The 24,551-nt window shown below is 48.8% G+C and overlaps 1 protein-coding gene across 1 annotated transcript in view; it reads right to left on the bottom strand.

Annotated features, from left to right (window-relative positions):
* Window positions 1–24,551, bottom strand: part of SEC63 (SEC63 homolog, protein translocation regulator) — a 1,285,673-nt gene that overhangs the window by 698,159 nt on the left and 562,963 nt on the right. The window contains exon 12 of the mRNA XM_069606555.1: window positions 23,644–23,798. Within this exon, the coding sequence (XP_069462656.1) occupies window positions 23,644–23,798 (155 nt within the window). The remainder of the gene's footprint in view (window positions 1–23,643; window positions 23,799–24,551) is intronic.

Genomic DNA, 24,551 nt, shown 5'->3' with positions numbered 1-24,551 from the left:
ATGTGGAGGCCGCACCCCCCCCGCTTTCTTCCTGGCCGCCGCGGAGACGACGGAGTCCGGGGTAGGCTGCGCCCGGAGGCACAGGGGGGCCGCGTCCGGGACCCGGTACTTCTTCTCGTACCGGTCTCTTCTAGCTGGCGTCGTGGAAGGGTTCTTGAGGAGGGCGAGGCCCTCATCCCAAATGTCGTCCAGTAGAGGCACCGCGAGGACCGTCTTCCTCTTGGCCTCGCGCCGTTGATAAAGGAATCCTTCCTTTTTCTTCTCCTCAGGGCAGAGTTGGAAAAGCTCGGATGCCCTGGCGATCATGGAGTGGAACGATCCAATCTCGTCGGGCGGAGAAGCCCTGGTGGGAGGTGACGACGGTAGATCCTCGTCGTATACCTCGTCGTCCGTACCCGTCGCTGCCGTGTCAGTCCCCGTATCATCCCCTCGGGTGGACGGGGAGGAGGGCTGGACGGGGCGCGACGGCTGAAAAGGAGGTGGAGGGTGAAACCTTCTTTTCTTGGGCGGGGGAACACCAGAAGGTCCCGGTTCAGGATCCCCCGACGGGAGAGGTTCCTCCGTCGGCAACGGTAGTCTCGTCCTTATCTCTGAGCATAAGGACTGTATAGCCAACAAAATGGCCGCCGAGTTCTCTTGCGGCGCTGGCAGAGGGGAATCCGACGGGCGATCAGGGGCCCCGTCAGCACCCTCGACGATGTCGTCGTCACCTGCGTCGGGATCCATCCCGACGGGCTGGTCTTCTTCCACGCCAAGGCCGTGGCTTAAGACCTCGATCAGCTCTTCCTCCGAGGTTGAGGCCGAATCTACGACGACGCCCTGCCCCCCCTTTTTCTTCCCCGCCGGGGATTTCACGGGGGTCCTATCGATGGGCACAAAAGAGGACTCCCTCCGAGGTGGCAGGGAGACTCTGAGCCCCGAGGTCGCCACCACTGGTGTAGCCTCCACAGGCTGAGCCAGGGCCGCCGCGACAGTATCGATAGAGGGCTTGGTCGGATGGATTAAGGCCTTCACCACCTTAGGTGCGCTCACCGCCTTATCCTTGAGGGGGGGGGGGGACACTGCCTCGCTCCCCCTCCGATGGGGCCTTCGAGCTCGACCGGGGCCTCTCCAGGAGCTTCGCCGGGTGCTCGCCCTTCCTCTTACCCGAACCAGAGCGTTGGCTCGTGGCTGATGGTGCCGGGGAGGGTGCGCCCTGCCTGGCGCCCGTAGAGCCCGACCGTTCGGCGCTCCCGGTGCCAGCGGACTCGCGGTGCTTGGCCTTGTGTTGGACCCCCGTCCTTCTCCACGTGCGTCTTGTCCTCATGTAAGCAGTGGAGACAAAAGGAGTGTTCGTCCTCCTTAAAGACGTTCTGGAGCTGGCATCCAGGGCAGATCCTGAACAGCTTTCCGGGCGTCGAGCTTCCCTTCTCCTGGGCCATGTCCGGGCCTGAGAAGCTTCTGGAGTCCTCCAAAAGCGTAGCTCGACGAAATCTTCACCCTTGAGGGGCGCAGAGGAATCCGACACGGGTCCCCGTTGATCGGATGGAGAGTCGGTGGAGCTCGAGGCTCTTTTGACCGAAAAAACGAAGTTTTTGAGAAAAAACGTGAAAAAATAGCACTAACGCTCGAGAGCAATAGCACGAGGATCCCAACACATGAACGTGCGGTAAAAATCTGAAGATGGCTGCCAGAGGCGGTGCTTAGGTAGAGGGCAGTCATTGGCTGTGGTCAGTATGACGCAGAGACCAGTGATTGGTTATTACTATGGTCAGTATGACGCAGAGACCAGTGATTGGTTATTACTACGAAAGACAGATCAGAAACGAAAGTGATACTGGTTTTTTCTTTACCGAGGATTCCCAGCCTGACGACGGGGAATATTCATGAGCATGTGAATCCATGCCAGACCCCATGCTGGAGAAGCATGTTAACTTTGTAGAGTGTAACGAGAGACTGTTGGTGGACAAGGAGAAAGTCTTAGTTACTTACCTGTAACCGCTATTTCTCCAGCATCGGTATCTTTCATAGATTCAGATGCTTGAATATTCCCCGTCCTCAGACTGGGAATCCTCGGTGATAAAAATATTAATAATTTTCTAAATATACATACATTGCTACATAGAAATGAATGTCACAGTCCGTTATGGCCCATCAGCCATTCCATTGTGTAGTCTTTCCACCTCACTTTGGTCCTTTATGACCCCCAACCAATGAGGTGGCAGGGCTTAAGCTCCACTCCAGTCAGCCATCTTCAGATTTTGAATCGTAGGAATTACAGTATGATGGAAGCTGAGCGTAGGAGCAGCCTCTCAGGGTAGGCGGGTGGGCGCATGTGAATCTATGAAAGGTACCAATGCTGGAGAAGACAATGCATTACTTACCGTAAAAGCATTTCTGATGGTTGTATCTGCTTAGATTCACATGCTGTGCATAGGTCCGACATCCAGTGGTCACTGCGGAGTATTGCATTTTGTTTTCCGTAGTCGAAAAGGGGACGTCGACAAGGCGTGTCTGTAACACTATCCCTATAGTGACGTGCGTTGTACCCACAATCCCTCACGCGTCGAGGTCCCTCTGTTTGTATTTTTTCTGCCCTGAGGGATTCTTCTATATGTGAGTGAGTACAGAAAAGAGAGAGATGTAGAAAGATGTCTATGTTCCTTCCATCCGAGCGGGGAGGAAGGGTGGGCGCATGTGAATCCAAGCAGATACAACCATCAGAAATGCTTTTACGGTAAGTAATGCATTGTCTTCTGATGTTTGTTAATCTGCTTAGAATCACATGCTGTGCATAGACTAGCGAGCAGTACCCGGAGTTGGCGGTGGGTTATGAGAAGGAACAGTAGAGAAAAGATGTCTTAATACTGCCTGTCCCACCTGGGAGTCAGATCTAGAGTGTGCATCTAGACAGTAGTGTTTTGTAAAGGTGTGCACAGAACTCCAGGTAGCTGCTTTGCAGATGACTCAAGGGGAACATTTGCAATGAACGCTATGGAAGCCCCAGTGCCTCGAGTGGAATGTGCTCTTGGCTTGAAGGGTAGTTCTCTCTTAGCAAGAGTGTAACAGAGAGTGATGCATTGAACAATCCATCTAGATATATTGGACTTTGAGACTGCATCTCCTTCTCTTCCTGCTGCCACTGAGACAAAGAACTGATTAGTCTTTCTCAGTGGCCTGGTTCTTTCCATGTAGAACATGACAGCTCTGCGTACATCCAGTGTATGCAGACTTTTTTCTCCCAAGTTGGAAGGGTTTTGAAAGAACGTTGGTAGTTCTATTGACTGGTTTACACAGAATTTCGATGTGAATTTCGGTGCAAATCTTGGGTGTGTGCGTAGAACCACCTTATCTTTGTGAACTGTTACGAAGGGGTCTAGAACAGAAAGAGCCTGTAGTTCACTTACTCTCCTAATGGAGGTGATAGCTATTAGGAAAGCAGTCTTAAGAGTGAGGTCTTTAAGAGTTGCCTTGTGCATGGGTTCAAATGGCGAGCCCATGAGTCTGGAAAGTACCACATTTAAGTCCCATCAGGGAGATGGGTTAGCTATCGGAGGGTGTATTCTCTTTACCCCCTCCATGAAGGCCTTGATAACTGGTATCTTCCACCACGACACTTTAAGTTGGGAAGTGGTGTATGCAGAAAGTGCCGCCAGGTGGACTTTAATGGAATTGAACACTAGACCTGAATCCAGTAAATGGGTCAAGTACAGAACAATATGTGTGGGAGAGCAGTCAACCGGGTTGCTAGAATAGCAGTGGCGAGTATTAGGTTTTCTGGCTTCCATGAGGATGTCCATACATCTCTGCGGAAGTTGTAGATGTCCAAATTCTATGATCTCAGGAGCCAGGCTGCTAAGTTCATGGTCTGAGGGCATGGATGCAGTGTCCTGCCCTTGTCCTGCGACAGCATGTTGTACGGGCAGGGAAGTTTCACTGGGGGAGATAGGGACATCTCCATCAAGTGCGCGAACCATGGCTGCCGGGCCCACATTGGGGCCACTAGTATCATGGTAACTTGTTCCTGGTGCATCTTGTGCACAACTTTGTTGAGAAGGGGAGTCGGGGGAAAGGCGTAGACAAATTTCCCTGACCATTGAATTGACAGACCGTTCCCCTTGGACTGATTCTGGGGGTACCTGGAGGCGTAACTTTGGCATTGTGAGTTCTCCAGAGTTGCGAACGGGTCTATTTCCGGGAATCCCCATTGCGTGAAGACGTCTAAGACGATGTCTTCGTGCAATCGCCATTCGTACTCTTCGGGCAGGGGGAAGTCTCTTCTGAGTTCGTCTGCTAGCAGATTGAGTTCCCCTGGTACGTGTTGTGAGAGTAGGAACATGGGTCCGAGAGCCCACTTCCATATATTCTGGGACAGCTTGGACAGTCCTGGAGAGTGGGTGCCCCCCTGTTTGTTGATGTAGTACATGGCTGTGGTGCTGTCTGTAAGGGCCATCACTGTCTTCCCTTGTAGGTGTTCCTGGAAGGCTTTTAGTGCTTTGAACACCGCCAGTAGCTCCAGTAGGTTTATGTGCTTGGATGCTACGCTCGGAGTCCACACTCCGTGAGTAGTCTGATGGGATAGGTGAGCCCCCCCATCCTGTGAGGGATGCGTCCGTGGTTAGAGTGGCCTCCACCGCGGGTGTGGCAAAGGTTTTTCCTATTATCAGGTTTTCCTTTGTCCACCACCGTAGCGAGAGAACCAAGGCCTGCGAGACCACCACTAGATCGTCCCATTGTCCGCTGGCCTGACACCACTGGCTGTTGAGCCACTCTTGCATTGGGCGCATGCGCAGGCGCGCGTGAGGTACCAAGTAAATACACGACGCCATCATTCCTAGCAAGCGCATCGCTTTGCGCACCGTCACCTCTCGACCTGCCACATATTGGGGGATCTGAAACAGCATGTTTTGGACCCTCTCGTTGGAGGGGAAGACGAGGCCGTCCTTTGTTCGAATTAGAGCCCCTAGGAATTGTTTGACTTGGCTGGGGTCTAAGCTGGACTTCTTCTCGTTGATGGAGAAGCCCAGTTCGAACAAAAGGTCTACAGTCTTTTGGGTGTTTGAGAAGCATGTCTCGTAAGAATCCCCTGTTATGAGCCAGTCGTCGAGGTAAGGGTATACTGGGATGGATAACCTGCGCAGGTGGGCCGCTGCCACTGCCAGTACTTTCGTGAATACCCTTGGTGCAGATGCTATGCCGAAGGGTAGCACTCTGAACTGGTAGTGTTTGCCCTCTATCATGAACCTGAGGTATTTTCTGTGCGCTGGCAACATTAAAATATGAAAGTATGCATCTTTCATGTCCAGTGTTGTCATGTAATCTCCCTGTGATAGCAGTGGGATCACTTCCTGTAAGGTCACCATACGAAACTTTTGGGGTTTGACAAACTTGTTCGCTGGACGCAGATCTAATACAGGGTGCATGGTTGGATCCTTTTTGGGTACAAGGAAGTACACTGAATAAATACCTTCCATTAGCGGAGATAGAGGCACGACATCTATGGCTCCTTTTTCCAGCAGTTGGTCTACTTCTTGGAGAAGGATGGCGAGGTGTTCCGTGTCATGCGGCGTCCCCTCGGGGGTCTGTATGTTGGGGAACTGTTGAACTCTACAGTAGCCGCGGGCTACAGTGGAAAGTACCCAGCGGTCTGATGTTATTCCCTCCCATGCTGGAAGAAAGGATGTCAACCGGCCCCCGACCGGCGTTGCATGGGAGGGGACGCGAATCTTCACGTCACTTGGTGGTGTTGGTGGCTTGGGAGCCTCTGGGGGTGGATCCCCGGCCTCTTCCTTTGCCACGGCGTTGACCCCTCCGATTGTACTGGCCGCTATTACCCTGGTAGTTGCTGGCAGAATACTGTTGGTTTTGTTGCTGGCGTTGTCCACGAAAAAAGCGCTTATTACCAAATCCCCGCCTGTTAGGGGGTTTTGAAATTTGGTCTAAGGTCTTTATTGTGTCGAATTCTTTCTTCAGCGCGTCATCTACTGCTCTCCCAAAGAGGTTGGACTCCTCTATGGGTTTGTTAATAAGGGATGCTTGTGTTTCCGCCTTAAATCCGGAATTGCGAAGCCAGACGTGACGCTTCAGTAAAATTCCTTGTACCAAAGTGCGGCCAGCCGTCTCTGCTGCATCGAGGGTATTCTTGACGATGCTTTGATTGACCAGAGAGCCCTCGTTAACTGTAGCCAGCAAACGAGTCCTTAGGGGTTCGGGAACTTCTTCGATGTCCTGTTTGAGCTTAGCCCATTGAGCATCGGCGTAGCTTGCCAATTCAGTATTATTGGCGATTCTGGTAGAGAATGCTGCAGAGGTGGCGATTCTCTTGGCTAGGGCGTACAGCTTCTTCCCCTCTTTATCTGGGGGTGCCTCGCTGGTAGCTAGTGGGACTCCTGCCCTTTTCCTGGTGTTGGTCACGACCAGGGAGTCCGGGATTGAGTGACCCTTAATATATAATGGGTCTAATTGAGAGGGAGAGAACAGTTTCTCAATCCTTGGATTGACCCCCTGACCAATGCAGGAGTGGAAAGAGAAGGTGTAAAACGTCTCTTAACTGAGGCGAGGATGGGTATAATTTGGCTAGTGGGGGTTTTTTCCTTGATAATCCTCTCCACAAAATCGGTGTCTGGGGAGACTTCCCCAGTTTCAATTTCGAAATGTGCTGCTGCTTTCTTCAGCAGTGCATTGAAGGTGGGTTGATCATCGACCGGCGAAGGGTTCCTGACTGGTGTAGTTTCAGTAGACCTGATGACTATACTGCTACTGCCTGTGTCTGTGTCTGTCGACCTAGCCGGTGACTGCCAGGGATTTGGGTCGCCCTCGCCTGTGTCCTCCTGGAATCCCTCCTCACATAGGTTAGTTTTCTCGTGAAAACCTTCCTCTTCTTGTTGGTCTTCAACATAGGTGAACTCATCTTCCTCTTGGAAGAAGGTATCTTCCTCAGTGGGATTGTGAGTATATGTCCTCCTGTATGGGGTTATAAAATTTCTGGTATTTAGCCCTCGGACTCTCCAGGGGTGCCTCCCTTGGTCTCTTGGGTGTCCTGTCTTCTGGGATGGACATGAACCTGTCTAGTTTATCCATACAGGTCTGGAACCTTTCAAAGGTCCACTGAGGTCGGCCAGGACGGTCTGGGAATGAAAAAGGAGTTTCTTCCTCCTGTAATTGTTTGGTTCTGTCCCATAACGTCGAAGAAAGAGAGCCTTCGCCTTCTGAGTAGCCTTCTCGCTGGCTAGGGCATTCTGTCGGCGTCGGGAACTTGCCTGATCTGTTTTCCGGCGCTTTCGGCGTATCTTTGGCCTTGTGCGCGGTTTTCGGCGTCTCACTCACCGTACGTCTCTGGCCGTCCTTAGATGATATGCACGCGAGGCTTTCGGCGATCATTCTCTCTTCGGAGGGATCGGTCGCCGTCACGCTATGTAACGTCAAGCCTTTGCTCGTCGAGTCCTTGCTCGTCGAGTCCTTGTTGGCAACGTGAGCGCTCTTGCGATGCGCGTCGCCGGAGGTTTTGGTGTTCGCGCCCTTATTTTTAGAATGCCCAGTCGCGGAAGCGGTGGCGGGGAGGGCTGACGACCCTTACGGTCGGCGTAAGACGCCGGTGGGCCCGGCGTCCCCGTTGGCGCCATGGCTGCCTTCGTCTTCGACGAATGCGTGCCGGGGGTATGTGCTTTGGTGTTTTTCTGTGTGCGTCCTTGTCGCCGGGGTGTTCATCCCCATAAGCTGGGCGTGAGCCGGGCTTGTCGGGGCCGGGGACGGACGACGAAGAGCGTGAACGCTCCTTTGAGAGTCTACAGCCTCCGTTACGGGGGCAGTGTAGTCACTGTCCTCGTCACACTCGACGGCGGCAGCAGTGGGCGAGGAGTCAGGCCTAGACATGGCGTAGGCCGCCCACCTTTTGACCCTGCGGTCTTTTAGAGTTTTGGGCTTTAGTAATTTACAGGCCGCACAGCCGTCCTCCTGGTGATCGAGGGGTAAGCAATGGTTGCACCGTTTGTGCTTATCCTTCCAGGTATATTTACCCTTGCAAAGCGGGCAAAACCTAAATGGCGTCCTCTCCATAGCTGAGGGCAATAAGTGTGACTACGTCCTCGAAAGAGAGGGAGGGGAAAGAGAAAGGCATTCTTAAAGAGGAAAGAAAGGCCACAAAACCCCACTCTCCCTACTGTGTATGGCCGGCGAGGCCTGGCCACGTGTTCGGCACGAGGGAGGGATCTACATTATTGATATTAATAACAAACGACCAAAGGTCGAAGAAACTATTTGGCAATGTCTCTCGAGGAGCTCCGCATAAAGGCGACCAGTAGCTGGGCGGAAAAAAAAAATCTGAGGGACCTCGACGCGTGAGGGATTGTGGGTACAACGCACTTCACTATAGGGATAGTGTTACAGACACGCCTTGTCGACGTCCCCTTTTCGACTACGAAAAACAAAATGCAATACTCCGCAGTGACCACTGGATGTCGGACCTATGCACAGCATGTGATTCTAAGCAGATTAACAAACATCAGAAATACAGTTACAGGTAAGTAACTAAGACTTCTCCGACATTGGATCTTTCATAGATTTAGATGCTTGAATAGAATACCAAGCAGTTAAAAAAACATGCCTCCATCATATACATATATACATAAATACAGAAAACATCTCTGATCAAACCTTTAACATGCAGCAACACAACGGTTACTTACTGAGGGAAAGGTGGGAAAGGGAGGCTGGTCCTACCTTATGCAAAGAGGTGGCGGAGCACTGCCTGTCCAACTGCAGTTTCTTTATTGGTATCTTCAGCCAGGCAGTAGTGTTTAGCGAACGTGTGCAGAGTGCTCCATGTGGCGGCTCTGCATATGTCCTTCAAGGCCACCCCTGCGTGGAACGCTGTTGACACCGCTCTCCCTCTGGTGGAGTGCGCTGAGGGTGGTTTGGGAAGGGAGGTGGGGGGGTCACCTTTTCTTTGATAGCTGTAGGTGATTCAAGAAGAAACCCAGCGAGCCAGACCTTGTTTGGAAATATGCTGGCCCTTTGTGTGGCCAGAGAAAGCGATGAACAGTCTATTTGAAGAACGGAACTCCTTAGTTCTTTGCAAATAAAACTTTAATACTCTTGTTATGTCCAGAGAATGCAATTTTCTTTCTGCTTCCGAAGAATGATTCTGGAAGAAAGTTGGCAGGACAATGCGTTCTGTGAGCGTCATTTCCGATACTACCTCCGGAAGGAATTTAGGGTGTGGTCTTAAAATGACAGTCCTTATGGAACAAGGTGAAGGGAGGTTCAGAAGACAAGGCTTGTAACTCTCTGATCCTCCTGGCCGAAGTAATGGCTATCAAAAAAGCCGTTTTCGATAAGAATTTTACGTCGCACCTGTGGATGGGCTCGTAAGGAGGCTCCATGAGGGCTGTTAGAACAGTGTTCAAGCTCCAGGTTGGAACCGGCGTGGGCGTAGGAGGTTAAGTACGCAAAAGCCCTTTAAAGAAGACCTTGATAGCCAGAAGGGAGTGTAAGGACTGCGTCTCCGGGGTTGTCGTGTATGCCGTAATGGCTGATGGGTGGACCTTGATAGAAGACAGTGAAAGTCCTGCTTTGGCTAAATGCATCAAGGAAGTACTTGCTCAACCGAAGTGGTGAGAGGATCAATAGTATACGTCTCACACCAATTGGAAAAACGAGTCAATTTCCTAGTGTAGGTGATGCGTGTAGAAGTGGCCCTCGAGTCCCTGATTCTATCCCAGCATCCCGCAGGCAGATTAAGATTCATCAGCTTACGCTGCTCAGAAACCAAGCCTCGAGAGACAGGCTCACTGGGTCGTGGTGGAGGACCTTGCGGTTCTGTTGAGCCAATAGATACTGATGCGCTTTCAGGCGAATCGGGGGCCACCGGGATAGGTGCTGTAGGGTCGAGTACCAGACCTGCCGTGCCCAGTCCGGGGCAATTAGGATCATTAAACACTCCTGCTCTTTCAGTCTGCGTAGTATCCTGGAAATGAGGGGAAGGCATATAGGAATTTCCCTGTCCAATCCACTGAGAAAGCATCTCCTACTGACTGACGCTCTGGGTACCTGGAGGCGAACATTCTGCATTTCTTGTTGGCCCTGTTGCCAAAAAGATCAAGATGTGGATGCTGCCATAAGGAGAAGATCCGCTGAGCTTCCTTTTCGTCGAGCTCCCACTCGTGAGAAGACGTGTAGTCCCTGCTCAGTTTGTCAGCTAGGACATTGTCCACTCCCGGGAGATGTTCCGCCTTGATTTGGACTCTGTGATGCAAGGCCCATGTCCATAGTAATCTGACCTCGTGCCTCCTTGCTTGTTTGTGTACTGCATGGAGGTTGTGTTGTCTGTCTTGACAGTCGGTACCTGCCCCGCTACTACAGGAAGGAAAGCTTTCAGCGCCCACCGTATGGCACCGAGTTCCAACACATGATGTGGAGTTGGACTCCTGGGCTGACCAAGAGCCCTTGGTTTGGAGGTCTGCAAGATGAGCGCCCCAGCCCGAAAGAGATGCATCCGTCAAGAGAAGGGTCGACGTTGGTGCCTGAACGGCATCCCTTGTAACAGGTTCACGGAGCGTTCTACCATCAAAGAGCTTTGTGCAGCATTGTTGGCATCTGGACGATGTCATCCCAAGAGCTGAGAGCTTGTTTCCATTGGTGGTCCAGTGCCTCCTGGACAGGCCTCATGCGAAGACTGCAATTTGGTATGAGGAATATACAGGAGGACATCATGTCCAAGATGGTTTTGTAAGAGCGCACCAGGAAAAGAACTATCTTGCTGGGAACTGGGCAGGACTTTGCGTTGTTTATGGAGAAACCTAACCCTTTTTAGAAGATTTGTCATTTTTGAAACTGCCAAGCGTGCGCTTGCGGCTGAACTTGCCCTTATCAACCAGTCGTCCAAATATGGAAAGACTGCTGTTCCTGTCCTCCTGAGTTTTGCAGCTACTGGTGCCAGGCATTTTGTAAACACTCTCAGTGCTTATTTCAGACCGAACGGGAGCACTCGAAATTGAAAATGAAGATCGCCTACAGTGAATCTTAGGAACTGTGTGTGCTGGGTGGATCGGTACGTGGAAGTATGCGTCCTCCAACTCTAGAGTGGCTAAAAAATCGTGCATGTTTAGCTAAGGGAGCACTCCTTGCAAAGTTATCTTGAATTTGATGCGTTTGATATATTTGTTGAGCGCTCTCAGATGCAAGATGGGTCTCCATTGACCATTCTTTTTGACGAGGAAGAAACAGACGTAGAAACCCTTTCCCCTTAGAGAGTAAAGTACTGGCTCTATTGCTGCTTTCTGCAGCAGTTTTTGGATTTCGGACATGACCTGTTTTAACATGTGCACCCTGCTCGGAGTCGGGGAAAGGGAAGGGGGCTGGTCTAGAAATTATAAGGTGTCCCCCCCCTCGCGGACCACCTGTAACACCCATTTGTCCAATGTTATGGACTGCCAGCTTTGAAAGAACTGGCTCACCCTCCCCCCCCCTCACCGGGGTGTGACGTTGAGGGGGGGGGAGCGGGACTGTTAGTTTTGTTTGTTCTGCGAGACTTCCGTTGAGCGGTGCACCGCCTCCCTCTCTCGGCGTACTTGTTGGAAGACTGGTACTCGGTGTCCTGGTATGAGTTACCCTGCGACTTCTGACCATAAGACGAACGGTTAAAAACTCTGTACTTCGAGGATGAACCTCAAAAAGGACAAAAAGACCAGTGATCCAGGCCTATCTTTTAAAGAGCTGATGGCACGGGCTGTGTCCGTCTTGATTCCTTTGAGGTGGTCATTCATCTTTTTCCCCGAAGAGTTCTTGACCATCGAAGGGCATGTCCAATATCTGAGCTTGGACCTCGGGCCTGAAATTGGTAGCGTTCATCCAGGCCTGGCTTCTCAGTAGTGTGCCGTGGGCCATCGGCCTGAAACCTTACTCCGCCACATCAAATGCTGTGTCAATCATGTGATCCAAAGTTGCTTCTCCATCAGCAATAATCGACCTGGCTTCTTCCTGGAGCTCTAAAGGTAGCTATTTGGCCAGCTTGGACATGCAGAGCCAAAGTTTGCGGTCAAATCTCGCCGTCGTGGCCAGCACATTGCCGGTCTAACGGTAAGCGATGCTGATGTAGACACTTTCCTGCCCATAGCCTCTAGCTTACGACCGTCCTTGTCCGGTGGGGCTGAGAGGTGATGCCGGATTGGCCAACTTTTTCCTAGCTGCCACTGTTAGGCAGAAACCTGTGCAGTTCCCTCTGGGACCACTGCAAAAGATTTAGGACTACAGGTGTTTGGCAGTAAACCCACTTGGTAGCAGTCTGTACCACACAGATTCACTTGGTAGCTGTGGCTGAGCAGTCAGACTTCCCTCAAGAAGAGTTAGGCAGTATACAGATTATTCACAATAGGTCAAAAGAACATAGGAGAACAAGTAAACACTGACCAGGGCTTGGTGTAAAAGAGATATAATTATATATTTAAAACCACATCTAGAAAAACACACAGGCACTAATAGTAAGCAATCCAAAACACCGGTCACTAAAAGATATACACTCCCTTCAAAGAATATTAGACAAGTCTTAAGTAAAGACCACTTATTTTCAGACAGCGGTGAGCGCTTATCGTAGATGGCCTCTAATAATTTGTTTAAAAAAAGGGAGAGAAAAGCAGAGAATAAATTGGAATAGATACCAACACTTTTTCACGAAGACAACAAGAGAGGAAGGCAAGTAAACACCGTGAGTTTAGAGTCAGTAGGCCGGATCCACTTTAAGAGGATCAAACGAATTGTGTCCAAGGTCACACATTTGCAGTGCACAAGAGTCTTGTAAAGGTTCAAAAAAAGTTGGACCAAAGAAAGGGACGAGTTAGAAGGTCAAGGCGGCCAGCCCAGTCCAGAAGGTTAAGGGGTTATTACCTTGTAGCAATCTTTAAAAAGGGAGGCCTGGCGGACACGGTACCTTAAAGTGGTGAGAATACTCCAGCGGGGGCAGTTGTTCCTGGCAGTGGATGCAAGTCGGTGCTTCGTCCGGGGGAAGAGAGGATCTCGTCGAGGAGGAAGACAGGAGTTTGTTGCACTGCCAGGGAAGAAACCAGCCGCGGAGTTTCTCAGGTGAAAGGAGCAGTCCTTTAGTTCGCGGTCCAGTGGTAAGTGGCTATCCGGTTGTGGGGTGCTTGACACGGGCAATTCGACCACTTAGCCTGTCGGGGGTGTGAAGAGAAGGTAAACTGGTTGTGCCCACCAGTCAGGGGGAAGAAGCCTCTCCAGCCGGGAGATCTTCTCTGTCGTCGGGAAGTGGTGAGTCGGTTCCGCAGGGCTCCACCGGTGGTGTCGTCGTGGTAGGTCGGCTCAGCTTGTCCCTCGTCGGATTCTCAGGTCCTGTGGCGACTTCTGAAGTTCCAGTCCTCAATGCCCTGCTTTTATGCAGCATACCCCCATTCACTCAGCCTACCTGTCAATCAAACATGCTAAGTGGTGCCAATCACACAAGAGTGCGACTTGAGATACCAAGGTAACTCAGTCCAGGGTGCCTAAACCCCCTCCCACACCCCCTGTGGTACCCAGACAGAGTGGCACCACTTTTGGAGGCTTCTGTGGAGAAGCCCGCCAAAAAGTGGAACAAAGGGCTCAACTTGGGTTTGAGTCACAGAAGAGAACACAAACGCCATTTTAGAATCGAGTCCTGGCAAAAAATACCAACCGGCGAATTAATATTAATTAAATAAACCGGCGGTATGTTCGAGGCTATGAGAATTAAATAATTAAAGTTGGTAGCCTCGAACAATGGCAAATTCCCATAGGAATATATTCGCGGTCGAATATAAAAAGTAGTTTCCACTGCCACCAGCCAAAACTCGATCAGGGGGGACGGAGACGTGCCCCCTCGACTAACAGACCCCGGGGCAATCGAATTGCCCCGACCAGTACGTCCACAATATGATGGTTTGTACTGGTTTCTGTTAATAATTTGGGACTTGTAAAGCCAATGGTGACTTTACATGCCCTGGGAGACAGTAGTCGGTCCCAGGGTATGGAGTCTATGGTGGGGGGGTCTCACAACCCATGAGACCCTATGGAGTAAAGGACCCCATAGGCCATAAAACACAACAGTCAAAGGAACACCATAAATCACATCCAAGAGTGGAAGAAAGAGTCTCACTCTTGGTAGGAGAAAAAAACAAACTCCAGAAATCCAGCAAAGCTGCTGGGGGACTCACTAGGTTAGGAAATTCAGCCTAAAGAGAGAATTCTCCCTAACAACTGTGATGACCGAGTACAGTTTGGTATGACCTCGTAGACAAAAAGGTGCAGACTCAGGAGCCTTGTATTTTTTTCTCAGGCCTGGAAACTAGAGCCAGCGTGGATAAGGGTGTGGCCAATATCCTGGATCCGGACTCCCAAATGGTGTCGAGGAGAGCAATGGTAGTAACAGCTCTCCTACGTTTGTCCCTGTGCTCATAAAGCACCAACTTCTTTTCCTCCAATGTGACCTGCAACTTGAACAAGTCTGCGGCTTTGCCGATAATAGTGTGAAAGGATACTAGATCGTCCAGCGGTGAAGAGTCACCTGGAGAATCTTTCTTTCTGGGCTTCTTGACAATATAATTGTCCCATTCGCTAGCATCACACTCTTGCATAATCTCACCTTCTTCCGGGTCAGAACATTCCCTGAAAGGATCTTCCTGCCAGTCTGAGATCAAAACAGTGGACGGTACAGTAGTTGGATCTCTAGCTGGAGATCGTGGTCTATGCGACGATGCTGGCGAAGGGACCCTTGTCGGTGAAGCACTGAGTGTCCTGCGCCTAGATCTGCGTGGTGGCTCAGGTGAACGTACTCTTTTCTGTGGCCTACTCCTGGGAGGCGAATATCTTGGCGTGCTTTGCCGAGGAATCCCTCTGTGGGAAGTTTGGCTCCCTTGGTACAGCTGACCTGCTCTTTTCATTTTGATGTCTGTTGGACTCTTAAATGATCCTTTGCATTGAAAGCATGAGTACAGGGTCATAAGGATCAGCAGGCACCTCTGTAGTAGGTTGCCAAGGAGGGCTGTGTTCCTTAGGTGTAAGACAATGCTGTTCAACAACCTCCGTGTCTGAAAACTCCTCCTGCAGGGAGCTCTGACATTTCTCCTAAGGGACATAATTGTGCTCCCACTGGTTCAAGAGCTTCTACAAACTGAGGCGGTGCTTCCACAGACCCGTGGTCGAAGATTCTTTCCTGAGCGACGGCCTCGAAGATTTTTTTGCAAACTCCTCCTTACCTTTGGAGGTAGTTTTGCCACAGAATGCTTCATTTTATGGCTTGTAGAGTCCAGGGGAGGTAGGAAAGGTATAATTTCCAGCTTCCTCTTGATCCTGGGAGTGGGAGAGGAACTCCTTTCCACTGAAGAGGCCCTTCCTTTAGAAGGTTGCCTCTCAGATGATTTGCTGGAGTGAACAGGGGCGGTTTTAGCAGATTCCTTGTCAGAAGACAGTCCCCTGGCTTCCAGATGCAGAAGAAGTCTTCCATGTCCGTCTTGTAGGGTCTTAGTCGAAAAAGACCTGAAAATGTGACATTTCTGGATGTCATGAGGATATAGGCAGTATATACAGTGATCATGGGTGTCCTTCATGTAAACCACCTTTCTTCTGCACCTTGTACAATCCCTGAACAGGGAAGGCTTCTTGGTAACCTGAAGTTCAGCCATCTGAGGAGAAGATTCACTCGACAAATTCTGGGTCAAATTAAAGTTTTTTTGAAGCCCAAAAAACAGTGGAGATCGCCCCTAGCAAGAGGAATGTGGTAGAGTATATATTAAAAAATATAAACAACTGTAGAATAGAAGAAAAATCGAAAAAACTCAGAGCTTGAGGATTCCCTGTGTCTGTTAGACTGTGGTGAAAAAATCTGAAGATGGCTGGCTGGGGCAGAGCTTAAGCCCTGCCACCTCATTGGTTGGGGTCATAAAGGACCAAAGTGAGGTGGAGGGTCTACACAATGGAATGGCTCATAGGCCATAATGGACTATGTACATTCACTTCAATGCAGCAAAGTATGTAAATTAAAAAACAAAAATTATAATTATTTTATCACCAAGGATTCCCAGTCTGACAGGGAATATTCAAGCATCTGAATCTATGAAAGATCCAATGCTGGATAACTTCAGGTACACCCAATGTGGTAATGGATTTCATACAAGTCAGTGTTGACAGCTGGTAGCAGAATACCAGGTGATTTGGGGCTGCCATTGCAGATTCCTCCAATCATAGGCTCCTGGATAGCTTGTCCTTGGAAGATTCACCTATCAAAAGGATGGCTGGGAGCAAGACATTGGGATTACAATCCCAAGAGAAAGGATTACAATCCTAAAATAATTCTTGAAGTACATATGGACACATACCTACAAAATGCACTTCTATTAAGGAATGCTCCTATAAAATATGTTCCCGTTGGTACATAACTTCTAAGAGAATGCACAGATGCCAACACAACATGTCACCTCAATCCTGGAGGAATTGTGGAGCAATTAGGAATATGTGCCATATTTGGTTGAATTTTCCTAAATTGCATACTTTTGGAAAGAGGTGTTGTGCCACAAAACAAATGTTATCTATGGAACCAGTGATGGTGCTTTTAGGAGATGTGGCAGAGGAGAAATAAGCAATGGCAGGCACTACACTGCTGCACTGGTCACTCATTTGCTAAATGCAGCTCCCATGACATTAGCATCATTAAGAAAATAGTTATGGCCCATTATTGCAAACTGGTGGGGGAAAGTTTGGGCAGTAAGGGCTACAGAGAAAAGATCTTCAATGAACTGCCAAACAATTTTGATGGTGTGGTCCCCATTTTTAAAAATCACATGAAGAATCGATTTTTTTTTGTTTCTGTGAATGCACCGATGAGCATTGGGGGTGCAGACAGAATCATCTTGGCCAAACTGTAGGGGTGAGTGTTACGCTCACCTGGTATCCACATGGATGCCACCCAGCCGGGTTACTCGCTGGTATGCTTCTCAGCTTTTCCCTGATGTTATCTGCGGGGAAGGTTCTGCCTGAAAATACAGGAGGACTGTGTTCAAGACTGACCGACTTGGGTAAGTATCCTCCCTCCACCCCCGTATGATTTCAGTCCCTCTGGCGCCCTCTCCTCACCTTGTGGTAGAATTAGGCGTGCTCTCCGTCCTGCCTTCTTTGGCGAGTGCGCTCCAGTTACTTCACCGATGCCGGCCTGTTTGATATTGTTCAGGTAGGTCTTATTGCTGTTCTTTAGTTTTGTTGCTATCCTGCATGCCTTTCTTTGTCTTAAATGTCTCTTTTCTCCCTTAGGTATGCGGAGCTTCAGCCCGGCGAACTGGCCTGGTTGAGCCCCGCTGGTAAATGATGGGGCATTAAGAGCGCTATGATGCGGTAAGTAAGCGCTATGTGCAGCGCTGCAAAGTCTTGCCTTTGCTAACCTGCGTTTTCCTTCCTTGTTGGTCGCGGTGTTCTTCAGCGCGAGTGTAATGTCCGGAGTGGTGCCAGCCGAGACGCGACCAGCCAGGAAGGCCTTTTGAGCAGTTCGTAATTTGTAAATGTCTCTACTGCTTTCTTTAATGTTGCCTCCATCTTCCTCTTTCAGGTCGTTCTGTCCGGGAGGCGTGCAGATTCGAGGAAACTGTTCTCAGTAGCTGCGAGTGTTTAAAGATGTAGACTGCAGGCAAGATGCTGCTGCTAATGATGTTCCGTTTGTCTCCTTGCAGGTTCTGCTTCTCCGAGGTTCGAGGGAATAGCTGGACACAGTGAGCGTCACGTTGCAAGCTGCAAAGTAACGCGAAGCGTGCCGTCTTGCTCGGGTTTTGTTTAAATAGCCCCAACAAAATAGTCCAGGTAAAGTAGTCCCTAGGCTACCACACCCAAAACACTAGACCACATAGCTTGGTTCTTAGGAACCAAGCTATGTGGATGCCTCCATGTTGGCTGAAAATACAATAAAGTAGTTCCCAAGCACATTGTTTTTCATAGTGTATGAGCCTGGCGCCATACGCGCCAGGACTAGCCCCAAGAGGGCTTTTGAAGAGGATGCCAGGCCCTAGAGGCCAGAGTCCTGACTCCACCTGGCCAATGGGTTTGCAAGAGGGGGTTTTGGGCAAGAGTCGTGACAGCGAGGAGCAGCATTCATTATAGGCATGTAAAGCAACAGCACAGGGTGTTCTAACAATGTTGTTCTGTCAACTGCAATATTAAGGTTCATTTGGTCTATATTTACTTTTTCAATAGATGTGTTTACCTCGCTAGACTACCTCTCTCCACCCATCCACATGCCAATTAGAAATGGGTGGCAAGCAGGGACTTGGCCACCCACTCCCCCGCCCACCATAACCTTGTAATGGCTTTAATGCACACATGCATACTACTACCTCCTTAATTTTCCCCATACTTTGGACTTCAGTCCCCCAAGGGCATTCAACCTACAGCGCGTTCATAACATACTTATGGTGAATGGTGCCATCAAAAAGAAGAAATGATAATGATATAAAAAGAATAACCAAATAAAACTTAAAGGGCCTAGTGTAGAGTATCTTCCAGCCTGGCATGTCCGAACCCTGGCCAGTAAAGACAGACAATGCTGGCCAAGTTTAGATTACTTTGACAGGTATCAAAGGCATTGTTCACAACCAGTCTTCCAGGCCCCAGGAAAAGAATGGTATCAATCACTGAAAATGGCAGGCAACACCGGAGATTAGGAACAAAAGTACCTGATTGCAAATTAAGCAAGGGACTCAACTGGCAACAAGCAGCTGAAGAACAAAGCTGGGGTATGGACAGAGAAAGGTTAGCCTATTCTGTGTATCAAATGTGTTTCCTGCTGAGCAATGCTTGCTGGGATTCGTTTCCTAGAAGCAAGGCCATCCATGGTGCATATTGGCCCCCTGCCTATTTTATATATTGGCCGACATTGGCGCATACCTTGTCCCAAAAGCACTGGCAACGCTGAAAATACAACATCTCAGTGTGCTGTGGCTTGCTTACACTGACGATTTCCTTATTTATGACAATACGCCCATAGGGCTACAGCACTTGTTGGATTGTTTTTCAACCTTTGAGAATGATCACTTATTGCAAACCAACTATCCAGAGTGATTGCAATATATGGTAAATGCTCTCTATTACCGGTGATTAGATTCTATTAATCTAAAATCGTCCCAGAGTTACTCTATGGAATGGAAGGTTATGATCGGACAATTTTGCCATACTTGCCTTATTTGGAAGTCCTGATATGGAGAAGAGCCCTCTGACTCCCCGCTTCCATGCCGCATTTGGCTATACGCTATAAGCTCAATCTCATCTTGTTAAAAGCTAGAGCTTATTGGAAGTATTTTGCCCTATATAGCACGATCTTCACTCCAGTGGAGGGCTCACTTTACTTGGACCGTCAAATGTTATGCCAGGGCAGGGCTTTTTGTACCTTGATCGATCTTGGGGAACTATCTGAGAGACTATTGAAGGGGATTGCGTGTGTTTCCTTGGACTTGAATGGCGATCCATGCAAAGTGAAGCATGTATTTGATGCAGACTGGGTACAAACAGTGGAGGAATTACATTGTTATCCTTCATTGATACATCTGGGGAAGGGGGGGATAAAAAATGTTTTTAAAAAAGAAGAGGTATTTTAGCTCTGTACCTTTGAATTTTTCTCGATAAGGCCACATGCAGATCCTTCTTGCGCTTTTGTTTTAACATTATGGATACCAGGGAAGTCCTAGTTAAATATAGTGTTATGAAGGAGGACCAGCTTTTTTGTCGATTTTTTCAGCATAATACTAGTGAAACTCTACAACATCTAATTCTGCATTGTAAAGCTTGCAGCCATTCAGACAGAACATTTGTAGGCGATGTATGAGTGAGTCAGATCTATGTAGCAGGTGCAATTACTGGTTAACAGGGTCTACGACTTCTGTGGTCATCTGTTGTCAAGTAAAAAAAAAAATTAAAAATTAAAAAAAAAAAAATCAGGATATTGTCTGAATTTAGTTGATTATACATTTTCCATTTCTTGCTCTTTTTTTCTGCATTTTCGATTTTTCTTTTCAAATGTTAGGTTTGTTTCTTTTATTTATTTTTCAGTGATACTTATTTTGTTCTTTTGTTTATCTTTCATTTGTCCGTGGTCATTTATTTGATAGAAGTTTGTTAAAGGTTATAATGCATTTAACCAATAAAACAACCAAACAAAAAAAAAAAAACAAAAAAAAAAAAACAAAAAAAAAAAAACAAAAAAACGCTTTCCTGCTGAGCAATGCTTGCTGTGCTAGGTTTCACAGCAATGCCTGCTGTGCTAGGTCATCCCTTGAACCAGGAGAAGGGGGAAAAGAATGGATGTAGCAAGTACAAGAGGACATTCAATCCAAGAAAAACAATGATACTTAAAATACGGTGAGGCACAGGAGAAGAACAAGTTACTTTCTTACCTGGTAACGTTCTTTCGATGGTATGGTCCGACGAAGTATTCCATATCTATGACAGGTAATCACCACAGCTGTGCTGCTTCGGAAACTTTTTTCCGGCGTCTGCGTCGATGAGCCGCCGAGGACCTCCTCTGACGTCATCCGATGTGATAAGTAGGACGCACGACGCCCGTAGCCTCAGTTGTAGTTTTTTTCCCCCAGAACGTGTGACATTAGTCTACTGCCAGTCAGACACAAAGCCTTGCGGAACGTAAGCTGCAATCGCAAAAGAAATTCTGCAGCGGGGAAGGCAGGGAGGGAGCGATATGGAATACGTCGTCGGACCATCCCATCGAAAGAACGTTACCAGGTAAGAAAAGTAACTTGTTCTTCGAGGGGATTGGGTCCTCCGACGTATTCCATATCTATGACAGACTCCCAAAGCAGTACCAGAGCAAGGAGGAGGGAAATAATTTAGAATTAAAAATTTAGAATTGCCAATCAAATAGCGGAGCAAAGGAACGCCTTGCCAAAGGCCAGATCCTGTCCTCGGATGGAATCGAGGGAATAGTGACGTACAAATGTATGTACTAAGCCCAGGTGGCTGCATCACAGATGTTGCGTATAGGAACACCCCTCTGCAGGGCAGTAGATGCAGCCATACTCCTGGTAGAATGGGCCCGCAAGCCAGCCGGTGGGTCCTTACCCGCCAAGCGGTAACACTCCGAGATGGCCAGAATAATCCAGCGAGACAAAGTGTTTCGTCACAGCTTGTCCCAAACGCTTACCAGCGTAACCAATAAAGAGTTGATCGTCCACTCTGACCCGGGACATGCGTGAAACATAAAAGCTTAAAGCTCTCCTAGGATCAAGCCTATAGAGCCTCTCCTCTTCCTTACCAGGATGTGGAGAAGGATAGAACGCCGGAAGAACAACCTTCTGGCTCAAATGAAATTCCGAAACCACATTCGGAAGAAAAGAAGGACGAACTCTAAGGACAACCCTGTCCTTGTGAAATACAGTGAAGGGTGGCTTAACTGAAAGTGCCTGTAACTCACTCACTCTGCGAGCGGAAGTAACCGCAACTAAAAACACAGTTTTCAGAGTTAACAGCCTCAAAGGGCAAGAATGTAAAGGCTCAAACGGAGCACCCATAAGAAACTTAAGAACAAGGTTTAAATCCCAACCGGGCACCAGGAAAGGTGACGGAGGGAACACATTAGTGAGCCCTTTCAGAAACTGTGAAATCAAAGGGATTTTAAAGTAGGAACACTCTTCAGACGAGCGCTTAAAGATGGACAGCGCCGCCAGGTAACCTTTAATGGTACCCACTTGCAAGCCCCTGTGGGCCAAAGAAAGTAAAAAGGACAGAACCATGGGGATGTCACATGCAAAAGGATCCACATTCTGAACTCTGCACCAGTCGCAGAACTTACGCCAACGGTACAGAGACTTTGTTGCTGGCCGTCGGGCCGAGAGCAACACCTCCATCACCTCTTCAGGGAGGTCCCAATCCTTATACCTCAACCTTTCAGAAGCCAAGCATGAAGGTTGAGGGATCTGACCTCTGGATGGAGAACCTGACCCCCCCCTCCCGTGAGAGCAGATCGTCTTGGTAGGGAAGCCGACTTGGACGACAGATGGACAAGTCGAGAAGGTCCGGGTACCACGTCCTCCGAGCCAACGCCGGAGCAATGAGGATCATCCGGGAACCGAACTTCCGTAACCTCTGCAGCACTTGCGGGATGACGGGGACTGGAGGAAACGCGTACAGCAGTGGGAATGACCACTCCACCACGAACGCGTCCCCTAAGGCTCCTTTTGGAGGAAATTCCCGCGAGCAGAACCTCTCGCATTTCTGGTTGACACTGGAGGCGAAGAGATCCACTTGAGGGATCCCCCAAAGGGCGAAGATCTCCAGGAGAATCTCCTGAGCCAACTCCCACTCGTGAGAGATCGTGCTCTGCCTGCTCAGAGCGTCCGCCGTCACGTTTTCGTCTCCGGCCAGATGACCTGCTGAGATCGAAACTTCCTGCTGGATGGCCCAGAACTCGAGCTGCATCGCCTCCCTGCACAGAGGAAGTGACCCTGCCCCCCCCCTTTTTGTTGAGGTAGTGCATGGCCACTGTGTTGTCCGTCAGGATCAGGACATTCTTTCCTCGCACAGTCGGCAGAAAAGCCTTCAGGGCTAGCCTGACGGCCCTCAACTCCAACAGATTGATATGGAGTCTGGACTCCGACGGAGACCAAAGACCGCTGACTGTCAGCTCGTTGGCATGAGCTCCCCATCCCGTGAGGGATGCATCCGTCACGATCGTCACCTCCGGCGAGGGAAGCCAAAACGGAGCCCCCTTCATCAAGTTGCCTTCGACGGCCCACCACAGAAGGTCCTGGGCGACCAAGGGCGGCACCTGAACCGGGTCCGACATCCTGCCAGAGGACTGCGACCATTGCATCTTGAGTGCCCACTGCAAAGATCTCATCTGCAGGCGAGCCTCTGGCACCAGAAGAATGCAAGATGCCATGAGGCCGAGCAACCTCAAGAACTCGAACGCTGGGAGCGTCTGGGCATGCCGAAACTTGTGCACCATCTGCTGAATGTGCAGATCCCTCACCTGGGGAGGAAAACACTGCCCCAGGGAAGTGTCGAGCACTGCTCCGATGTCGAGGCGTAACCGAGATTCACGAAGCAACACGTTCGCGGAAAAAACGGAACTGAGGCTACGGGCGTTGTGCATGCTACTTATCACATCGGATGACGTCGGAGGAGGTCCTCGACGGCGGCGCATCGACGAAGGACGCAGAAAAGAAGTTTCCGAAGCAGCACAGCTGTGGCGATTACCTGTCATAGATATGGAATACGTCGAGGACCCAATCGCCTCGACACAATGGGTTTTTGGGGCAGAAGCATTACCTAACACAAGTCTGGTCTTAAATAGAACACCAAACATTCCAATGTTTCAAAAATTTGCATTTTATATGAAAGGTTCGAGATTAAAAATATACACATTTAAGAGTACATTTTTTATTACGCTAACTAAGCAGTATTCAACATCTATGTGATGCCTTCCAAGCACTTTAAATCAGATTAATGTAACAAACTCTGTAAGAGCATACATATAAAAATCATTCAAACACAAATGTGCTTCCAATCTTAATAATGCAGCACCATCATTTAATTCCAGATCCATAATTAAAGAAATGAAATCTCTGAAGTTGTCAGTTGATCAGGTTTAAATTGTCGCAATGCATTAATCAACAAACAAGACAAGTAAGCCTCCACCCCTACTCACTGTACCTTTTTATGATTGGCTACCCGTCTAACATTATCTTCTTCAATATGAGGAAGTTGCAGAAAAGGCGACTTGAATTGTTGCAGGCCTTGGACAGCTATTTGGCAAAGCTTCATGCAGTTTTCGAGTGTGCCCAAGGATGGAGCACGAAACTCCCTTTCTTGAGGAAAAAGAAAAGATATTAATAAGATAAGACTAAAAAATGAGTGCTGTCCATTAAAACTAGTTACGCTTTGAAAACAGTATTTTCTTATTTTCAAAAATTCCATCTCCGCTCTGAAAATTCAGTTCTGAATGCAAAGCAATCTTAATATTTGCTTGGTTGTACGATTAAAATGCACATTACAAGTTACTTACTTGCAAATACTTTGGATCCCACATTTGGATGCATGCAGATTACCTATCTTTGCATCAGTTATTTGATAGGTAAACGTCTCAAAATTATGAATCAAAATACTTTACCAGACTTCTAGATCGTGTAGTGCAGAAAACGACAGACCACAGGTAGGTCCTGTTGCTGATTTACATAACTTATCTCCCTTGCCCCAGGGAAGCTTCATACTAGTCAACTGGCTGTTCAATCAAGTAAGAATGAAAATAGCTGTATACTAGCAGATAGATACATTTGCATTGAGGAAGTGTATGGTAGTGGTTACCTGCATCTAGTACAAGATTTTGAATTTCCGCAGGGACAGAAACATTGCTGATCCACATCAGCAATTGGCGGATGAGGGTTCCCAACATTTGAATACACTACGATACCAAATCCTACAGTGGCAAGTGGGCATGTGCAGGGGTCCCGACACAACATCCGCAAAACAGTGCTCAGAAACCCAACTACCCTGTTTGTATCATTTATTTATTCTGGCTATTGGCAACAAAATGAGGAACAGGAAGTAGTTTGGGCCATGAA

The sequence above is a fragment of the Ambystoma mexicanum genome, chromosome 4p (genome assembly GCF_040938575.1).
Source record: "Ambystoma mexicanum isolate Mex_15411 chromosome 4p, UKY_AmexF1_1, whole genome shotgun sequence".
NCBI lineage: Eukaryota > Metazoa > Chordata > Amphibia > Caudata > Ambystomatidae > Ambystoma > Ambystoma mexicanum.
This window is presented reverse-complemented; position numbering and strand designations above follow the sequence as displayed.